Here is a 9,989-nt window from a genome sequence, read left to right on the forward strand (position 1 = left end):
GTTAATTAGGCTAACCCATAGAACTGAGATGTATATATTTTTAAATTGTCTTTTAGACCGGAAAATTACTTTTGATAGTTGGTATCCAGATAATATTGTTCAACTTCCTTCCTAATAGCTAAATGATTGTAGCTACCCAAACCATTACTGATAAAGTGCCAGACTTATTTAGGTCCTGAAAATTTTAAACATGTAAGAGTAGGCAGAGAAGAACTCTTTCTGCTGAAAATATTCAAAACTGTATTCATTGTTATCAGTAATTTATTGAGATATAATTTTCAAAGGCAATGAAAAAACTAAGGAATTTATTGCATGGTTTAAGTCAAGTCTAGCTTTAAACACGTTCTGGCTTAAATGTTAAGTGAGTCAGATGTTAGTGCCTGGCTTGCTGCTAGACTTTGTAATACTTTTAAATCCTCTGTATAATGAATTAAAATGACAGGATTCCTCAGCTTGGTCTGCTGTAGTTGTAAGATTGATTGGGAAACTGTGTACAGAGGTTGTGCATAAAGAAGGTAGTGGGAGCCAGTCACTAAAGCAGTATTTGGGACTAAGGAGGATTACATCTCATTGTCCTCAGCCTACTGGAGCCCTCTTACAAGAAAGGCAGCATATATATATTGTCTTTGTCTCTGACAAGAAGGCATAAACCCACACCTTCAGCCTTCCAACGAAGTAGCTTGACCCCAGACTATGGCTAAATTTGATTAGAGTAATTTTTAGTTAGACATTGGCTTCTTAGCACAAGGCAAGTACTCATAGCTAACTAGAAGGAGTGGCAGGGACAGTCTCTGTCTCATCTGATGGTATTCACAAAACTCTTATTTAGAAAGTTTTTTTTTTTAAGGAGTTTTAACAACTATTCTGCTATCTTCCCCCCCCCTCTATCTAAATCCTTTCAGCAGATAAATACCTTCTGAATTTTGGCTCTTCAGCATGTGATATTGCCTATGCTGAAAGTTGATGTGTCTTCAGAATGTAAGCTCAGAAAATCACTTGTGATCTTGGGTTTCAGAATTAGCTGTTCTAAGATCATTATTCTTTCTTCACTAATAAAAACAAATATGGCTCCTAATAAGGAAGTTACTTTCAATGATTACTTTTTGGGGTATGTGAAATAGAACAGTGTAATTAATTGTTTAAAAGCTTCTTTTTTCCTAATTTGTGGTGTCAGAATAAAACATTTTTCCCCTCTGATTACTTACAGGAGACAATTTGAGGAAATTGTATCCCACTTTAAAATGGGATCTGTGGAAGAACTTGCAGAACATATTGCAAAGGCTACATCAGAATCACGGCAGAAGTTGCTGAGGGAATTTTACATTTCAAGGCATCCAGAAATTGAGTCTTTGTTTCCAGTGGAAGTACCAGCACAAGCTGCACATGCCTATGAAGAAGGAAATGCGGCTGCAAGAAAATCAAGGAAAAGAAAATGTGTTGTTAATTTTGGAAGATGCAAGTCTGGACCTTCATCAGCTAAAGAATTTCTTCTGAGTGGAACTACAGAACTGCAGAACCAGCAAAGCTGTGAAGTAGAACAATTTCACAATGACTCTTCCTTGCAAGATACTACATGTGTTGATGTGAAACATAAACAATCACCCACTGTTGCAACTCAGCATACTGAGAGGAGTAAAAATCAGGCATTCAAGGATTTTATAGCATCTGGTTCATTAAACAGTAAATCGGAAATAATTGAGGTGCTGTCTGTAAAAAGCTCTGAAGAACAGCAAGACCCAGAAGTAGCAGGGCTGCCAAGAAAAAGATCCATGTCTCTGTCAGAAAACAGGGAGAGAAGAGCTAAGGCTGACAAAAAGTCTGTTCTTGGCTTACTTGGAGATACCTCTATTCTCAATGTTCTCTTTAGAAATAGTGAGGAGAAAACTACAGAATCACCACGGAGAATTGCTTCAGGGCAAATAGAAAAATCAAAGGAGAGACCAAAAGATTTCTGGGACATGCTGAATGAGCAGAATGAGGAGAGCCTCAGAAAGCTCACAGACATGACAGTTATAGAGGAGCTATGTGAAAGAGCACCTCATCCACCATTGACAGAAAAAAGAGAGGTGTGTGAAAATTCTCTTTGGAAAAAAAATGAAAGCTTTCTATGGAGAAAATACAGTTCAGATGATTCAGATGAACCATCTTCTGCTGCATCTTTTAACGTAGTAAAATGATAGTTTTCTACATGAGTTGTGCTAGAATTATTTTATTAGTTAAATGAACATTATAATATATACAACTTCAGCAATATGTGGTGAAACATGGTACCTCCGTAAATTTGAAGGCGAAGTGATGAATTCCTATTTATAATAACCTCAATTTACATTTTACATTGCCTGTACTGTATATTATTACTAAGCTATGACAAACTAAATTGAGATAAAATTATTTTTAAATGTTTTGAGTGCACTTGCTTTATTGAATTATGATAATCCTAGATCTTATTATTCCTGCTGATATTCCTTGGTTGGCAGTAGTACTGAGCGGTTTTCCGCCTTCACTCACATTTCCTGTCTTTACACATCCTGTCAGAATCTATGTTATTACTGTATGCCAGTGAGTTCTTCATCTTAGTTAATATGGAGTATGACCAATTTTTGCTTGTTACCTATGTCTCTTGGTGCGAAATCTCAAGCATATTAAATGATGGCACATGTCAAATTTCATCTGTCATTACGCTTCCTCACTTTTATTGATTTATATAGACTATTGTTATGTCTTTGTTGGAAGGTGTGGTCTGGACATACTTTAATGTTAATAATTTTTATATGCAAGTAAAAATGTTTCCATTTTTAAATGTTTAAATGTTCATTTTCTAGTGAATTTCAAGAACAACTTAGTGCCATTCAGTAATTCATACTCACTGTTGTCTCTATTTCACGCATCGGTATGAGAATAAATGGGTAGGACAAAAATAAAAAGCAAATGTGATTTATTCTTGAAAACTGTAATTTCTTGCTCAGCACAAATGAATCATGTTTCCTTTTGTGAGCATTGCATACTGAAAAAAATTTAAATTGTAAATAGAATAATTTATTTAAATATGATATCTGATTGCATGTGCAATGTTAAATGTCTGATGTTAAAATCAGACTGCATCACAGACTGATTCTTTATTTTAACTCAGGCTTGTCTCTTAAAAGCGTAATGAATTAATTTTTTGAGGAAGTTAATCTGTTGAACTCATTTTGCTGTTGACACTAAATACTACTCTGTAAGTGTACTTCAGCTTCCATTCAGCTTCTGCCAATAGTCAAAAGTTTGTCAGTAATGTTATGTGTAATACAATTATGTAATTATAATTCTTTCTGTGTGTAAGAGACTATTTCTGCACCTTTACTCAAAGCTTGCTGTTAGACAACATGATGGACAAGTTCGGGCAAGTCTTGACAAGTCCAAGAAATCTTCTGCCTGAACACTTGCAGGCCAGGGATCCCTGGAGAGATAAGCAACTGTTACCAGCTGCTACATGGCCGGTGAGCCAGTGAGCAGCCTTTTGTGGCCACATCTATTGAGAGATAACCATCCAGAGGACCTGCATGCCTACAGGTGCTCCCTGTAATTCTAACCTAAGTGCCCAGGAATGCCTCGCTGGTGGAGGAGGAGGATTAAAAAAGGCACGTGCCCAATATCAGATCCCTCGTGGTGTGATGCTTGCCTGCTGCATGATTCTCCTGGACCTGCTACCTGAGCCCTGCCTGTTTCCACTGGACCCGCTTTTGGTTATCTACTGTTTATCTGCTTGCTGCCTAAGGCCAGCCATTCTTCTGCCGTCTCCTCCTGTGCCTTTATTCCTGCACTGGCCTTGGACTGTCAGAATGGCGCACAATGGGACACTGATTGGTGGTGACTGTTGAAAATACCCAAATAATTTTTTTCAGGATGGTATCTCTGATAAAAGCAGATTTTATTCGCAATTGCAATAGTGGGCGTCCTGCAAGCAGGTGCACCCCTAAGGACACAATGATAGCTTTTTGTACCTTGTTTCCCCCTTTGCCTATCCCCCTCCCGTTTCCCCATTGGCAGAGTACTCCAGGTTCACAATCTTATCAAAGTGTACATCTGTTAATTAGTGTGTTATCTGGTGTCAGTCAGTGTTCTTCTTGTTGTTTCCAAGATATCTCAGTGCTCTTCTTGTCATATTGATATGGTGATTTTCTTCAAAGTCTTCGTTAAACAAAGAGCACTGGGGAGCAGGGGTGGTGCCATGCCTTCCCAGTGTTTCTTCAGGCACTTCCTTGGCATGCCATGACTTGTTCTCTAGTTTGACCTCATGCAGGATATTCTCACAATGTGTATGATAAAATATACATATATACACCTATATACAGAGAGTGCATTCCTGCGGAAGGTTCATCTAGAGGATAAGTGATGCAAACTATCAGAGACGCCCTCCGAGTAAAGTAGAAAGACTCCCAAAAAGAACTGACAGTGGAGACTATGAAAATAAAAAAAACATTATCCAATTCAAATGCAGAAACAACATTTGATTCCCCCATGACTATCCATGTTTTATGTAATTCTTGATCCTTTTCTATCTTTCGTATTTGCCTGTTTTCTCTAAATTGGAGAGCGATGGATTTGAAGGATGGACTATTTGGTCAATTAAGAATTGGTTGGTTGGACGCAGCCAAAGGGTTGTGATTAATGATTCTGTGTCAGGGTGGAGGCCAGTCACAAGCAATGTCCTTGAGGGATCAGACCTGGGACCACTGCTCTTCAATATATTTATCAGTTACATAGATGATGGCATCAAGTGTACCCTCAGCAAGCTTGCAGATGACACCAAGTTGAGTGATGCAGTTGATACATCAGAGGGAAGGGAAACCATCCAGAGAGACTTCGACAGTCTGGAGAAGTAGGCCCATGAGAACCTAATGAGTTTCAACAAGGCCAAGAGCAGGGTGCAGTCTCAGGTATTTATACAAACTGAGGGAAGAGAGCAGCCCTGCAGAGAAGGACTTGGGGGTTCTGGTAGACAAGAAGCTGAACATGAGCTAACAGTGTGTGCTTGCAGCCCATATGGCCAACTGTGCTCTGGGCTGCCCAGAAGGAGGAGTAGCCAGGAGGGAGAAGGTGGTGATTGTGCTCTTCTACTCTGCTCTTGTGAGGCCCCATCTGGAGTACTGTGTCCAAGCCTGGGGCCTCCAGTACAAGAAAGACACAGAGCAGTTGGAGCGGGTCCAGAGAAGGGCCACTAAGATGATCTGAGGGCTGGAGCACCTTTCCTATGAGGAAAGGTTGAGGGAACTGGGTTTGTTTAGCTTGGAGAAGGTTCAAGGAATACCTCGTTGCTTCCAATATTTGAAGTATAAACAAGAGGAGGTACAACTGTTTACGAGGGTGGATAGTGATAGGACAAAGTGAAATGGTTTTAAACTAAGGCAGGGGAGGTTTACGTTAGATATTAGAGGGAAGTTTTTCACATAGAGGATGGTAACACACTGGAACAGGTTGCCTAAGGAGGTTGTGGATGCCCCATCCCTGGAGGCATTCAAGGCCAGGCTTGATGTGGCTCTGGGCAGCTTGGTCTGGTGGTTGGCGACCCTGCACATAGCAGGGAGTTGAAATTACATGGTCATTGCAGTCCTTTTCAACCTAGGCATTCTATGATTCTGTGATTCTAATTCGTAATAATCTCTGACCTTTCCTTTTTGCGTAACTTTAACTGGTCAGACAACATTTTACCTCACTTATGTTTCAGTCTCACCCTGGATATATCTAAGAATCTCTTCTCTTGCCCTGATAATTGGAGCTCAGCACTGTGCAACACCAATATGATACACAGTTGTTTCTGTAGCAGGAAGTTGGGGAGACTCCTCCAAGAATGCTACGTAAAACATTTAAAGTGCACAGATTGAACTGGACAGTAGGAGCTTCCTAAGACAATTTCAAGAGCTCACCAAAACTGCCACGGGGAGAGCTCCCAAAAATCCATGATGCTTGATTGTGAAGGTTCAGTCACTCAATTTCAAGTCAGATCTTCATCTCATGACAGACCATAATTTCATCTATGCACTTGATTCAGGGAATAAATTATATGAATAATAAGAAAGTGTGCATGCTATTAATATCTTCAGCGCTGAAAATGTGAGAGAATCTGTGCATAATTGGATTGTATCCCACCATTTAGCTTGGTTACCCTCTATGCCTATTTTCAAGTAGGCAAAATGGGGCAGCTGTGGATATATGCTGAATGGCATTCTCTTTCCATGAGTTAAGCCATATCTAGTGGCTTATGTCTGAGCCTTGTTGTGTACAACATGCCTGTTGGTTCTACTGCAAGGTCTGCTTAAGAGGCTTATTTGGTTGTGTATACTTGAGGAAAATCCTAATAGTGCTTTGTACCATGCTGGGATTTCAACTTCTGCTATGTAAGCAGATTTCTCTGCTATGTAGGCTTTAAATGCAAGTCTACATGTGCTCCTTTAGTTTTGGCATGACAACTGCTGTATGCCTGTTCTGTTCTACACAGAGCTAATAAAAAATTTACATGTGTCTTCTGTATTTAACTGCACCCTTATACCCAGGAGTCAAAATGGATATATGACCATGCTATGTAGAATTAACACTTCTCAGAACTTCTCATTACTTTTCACTCACAACTGTCAGGCATTATTTTATGTTGAGTTTTTTAAACATCCATTTTACCCTAGTGCTATGTATGCTTGGAACCATGCATTACAAAGTAAGGATTTATAAAACTGGGATTGAAAATTCAATCACAAGACTTATCTGTGATGCATTTGTCAAACACATGCATTGTCATCTAGGATGATGCCTCATGATGTTTTTCATGATACAGGGTGCAGTACACAGGATGTACTCTACTCATTCCATCATGGAACACACTTGTTTCGTTCTACTGAGGTGGTGAGGAATTTGACCTAAAAGTAAAAGCAGAATGTAAATTTTGTAAATGTTGTTAATACTTCCAAAGGTGTAGTTTAAGGAAAATAAGCCATTGGATCTTTTTTGTTCCAATATGTAATCTATCCATATTTCAGAAAGTAGGAGTCTATGGTGTCAATTTTTGAAAATATGCAAGCGTATATATGGAGAAAGAAGAATTTTACAGGCCCACAAGTTGTCATCTTACTCCTAAGAGACTGTCTATAATAGAATCTCCAAATGAAAACATTTTCACAGATTGTAGAAATGGTTATAAGATAAGTAACATTGTGTGTCATTTGCTAAATAGTCTGCTACATTTTTTGATACTCTGGTATCATATGAAGGAGTACCTTAACGTACAGCCAAAAGAGGCCAGAACTTCATGTTGCTCTGGAAACCTTAACCCTAATCTTTGATTCCTGTAAGCTTTGACGTCTTAAATTTAATGCTGTATTAGTATGGAGTTCTACATTGAGTATACTCTGTAAGTTGTTTTATGTAAACAGTAAACGTTATGAAATTTTAAAACCTTGAACAGTCAAGCTGCACAGCAGCAGTCTGTGAATGGTAGTGGTTTTTGTGGTCTGGATGACTGCCCATTGAAAAATAAGCTTAAATTTCATCTGGATCAGGTTTTACTTCAGATCATGGGAAGATGTTGTAGGCTTTGCTCTTGCCTGAGTTAACTGTTATGTGCTTATGTGCTTATTGTAAGTGGAAGTCATCTAAAAACTTACTGAGAAACCTAATTTAGCTATCTGGAGCAAGCAGATCAATATTTAATATACATGGTAAAATAGTAAGAAGCTTGGTCCTTAAAGCAACTAATGTGAATAAGATAAATGTATTCCCTAATAATCTCTCTCATCTTAAATCCGTGTTGTTACTATTTTATTATACCCAATGGCATTTAAGATACAAAATGAAATTCAAGATAGTCAATCAGAGCAGCTGTTTCAAAAAAAATCTCATCTAAGAAAATAAATAAGCCATAAAACTGTTAGTCATTGGTGCATTTAAATTATGTACAGTTGAAGAAAGTCAGCGAAAGATAGACAATATCTGGGCCTTCTTCTTGATGTTACTCAGTAGTGCATAAATTAGGGGTTTTGTTGTTGTTGGCAGTAATACTGATATTCTTTAGAGATCAGCATTCTTATGTGAATGAGGCAAAATGCTGCTTCTTATCCTAAAGATGAGATGGATAAAGAATATGCCTTTAAACACATAGAAAGGCTGCTGCAAAGAGGCATAATTCCTTCATATCTGTCGTAGAAGGACAAGAGGTGAGCGGCTTAAATTATACTGAAGATAAATTAGGTAACGGGGCAGCTCTCTAAGAGTAAATGCAAGAGGTTGCTGACTGGGAGGTCACTAAGTAGGAGAGAGACATGTATCCATTAGAAATTCCATAGATACAACTGGCCTTATTTCAGGACAGAGGAAAAGGCTGGTAGCTTCTAAAATAATCTGAGGGCCAGATAGGCTAAATAAACTTGTTTATTTTGGTTTATATCAGGGTACTAGAGAGTTTTCATCTGAGCACCACTAGATTTTCAGTCATTCTTTAAATCAGTAGATACTGGAGAGGGCGATATCAGATTAAGTCAGGATTTCTTCCCCTTTTCCCTTCCATTTCTTTAACTCCTAGGAGAACCTTCCATGCAGTAAAAATATGAAGGTACAAGGATGAAATATAGGACTGATTTCTGTATTTCCTATAAGAAAAAAAATTATTTATTTATTTATTTAATGTAATGTGGAAATTGTTTCTCATCTATAAGATGATGAAATGCTTATGCCAAAACTTCCACTGAAGTGTATGTTTTATTCGCATATACGCCAAGTGCAGTTAGTTTATTTGTTTATTTGTGGAAATGCTTTTTTTGTTTTTAATTTGTAATTAAACTGAGCTGTGTAATGATGCCGTGAAGTAAGATCTGTGTCACTCTGCATTTTCATGTGCAAATTTAACTTGTTTTACTAGGGAGTATGACAAAATGCATAAATATTGCAATTTAGTGCTCTCAGAATATGTGTACAAATATATTTGTCATGAATATGTTGTACGTTTTTCAAAAGATGAATTCATTCTAAAAGAATGAATTTTAAGCTATTACAAAAAAATAACAATAAATATAGCTTTAGATTATGGTACAGTGAGGTTTGTACATCTTCCACTCATAGGTTCCTGCATGTCTGAAGTGGGACATGGGAAATTTAACAGCCCCCCACATAAGGAAATGACTTTGTGATCACCTGATCTCTGCATAAATATGCCACAAAAAGAAGAGTTCTTTTTCATCCTTGCTTTCAGTTGGAAGTAGGTGCTAGTTTTTTAATGGTCTGTATGGCAGTTTCCTTGCTCTTGTAGTCAGTAGGGCTCCTATGATTCTAGCTTTGGGTCTCTGACCTGACACAGAAGAGATCAATGCTTGCCATTGGCTTCAGTGCAAATTCTTTGGGGAAAAAAATAGATGCTGGTGAAATGGTAAGAAATCTAGCCCAGCCTGCAGCAGCAAATACTGTTCATTCAGCAAACTCTTTACAAAACTGTCACTAGACCTACTTAAAAATACTGTGTCTTGGGTCTGATTTTAAGTGTAACTGAGATCTTAAGCACGTAGCAAATTGTAGCTATGCTTGTAACCAGATTTGAGAACAGCTGTGTGCTACGCAGATCTTGGGAGGATGAATGTGTAATTTCAGATAATGAGTATGCTTAAGAGTGTCAGGGTGTTCAAACAGATATTTCATGAACACAATAAAGTAATTTGAAATCATGAATTTTTTCAGCTTTATTGGGTCATGACTTCAAGCACTGAAAAATAGCGGTGCCAACACCATGGCTTCAGCGGCAGAGAGCAGCATTTATAGGAGGGAAGGGAAGTGGTTAACAACATAATCATAGTTTAAAAAATTAACACTAGATTCTGCAAAGATGAGAAGACAATTACTACATATGAAAAAAAAAAATTAAGTTACATGCTTCGGAATTTGCAGGAGGAAAGGATTCTGTGCTTTCAAAGAAGCATTTTACTGCCTTTGCTATTAAGTCTTTTTCTGCTCCAGCAGTGCTGTGCATATTTTAT

At 38.1% G+C, this 9,989-nt stretch overlaps 1 protein-coding gene across 2 annotated transcripts in view; it reads left to right on the plus strand.

Moving 5' to 3' along the window:
• Positions 1–9,684, plus strand: part of ERCC6L2 (ERCC excision repair 6 like 2) — a 52,540-nt gene extending 42,856 nt beyond the window's left edge. For both annotated transcript variants that reach the window (XM_085212787.1, XM_085212788.1), the window contains exon 19: positions 1,208–9,684. In XM_085212787.1, coding sequence (XP_085068913.1) covers positions 1,208–2,177 — 970 coding nt within the window. In that variant the 3' untranslated portion in view covers positions 2,178–9,684. The remainder of the gene's footprint in view (positions 1–1,207) is intronic.
• Positions 9,685–9,989: the final 305 nt, after the last annotated feature.

The sequence above is a fragment of the Meleagris gallopavo genome, chromosome Z (genome assembly GCF_905368555.1).
Source record: "Meleagris gallopavo chromosome Z, MGAL_WU_HG_1.1, whole genome shotgun sequence".
NCBI lineage: Eukaryota > Metazoa > Chordata > Aves > Galliformes > Phasianidae > Meleagris > Meleagris gallopavo.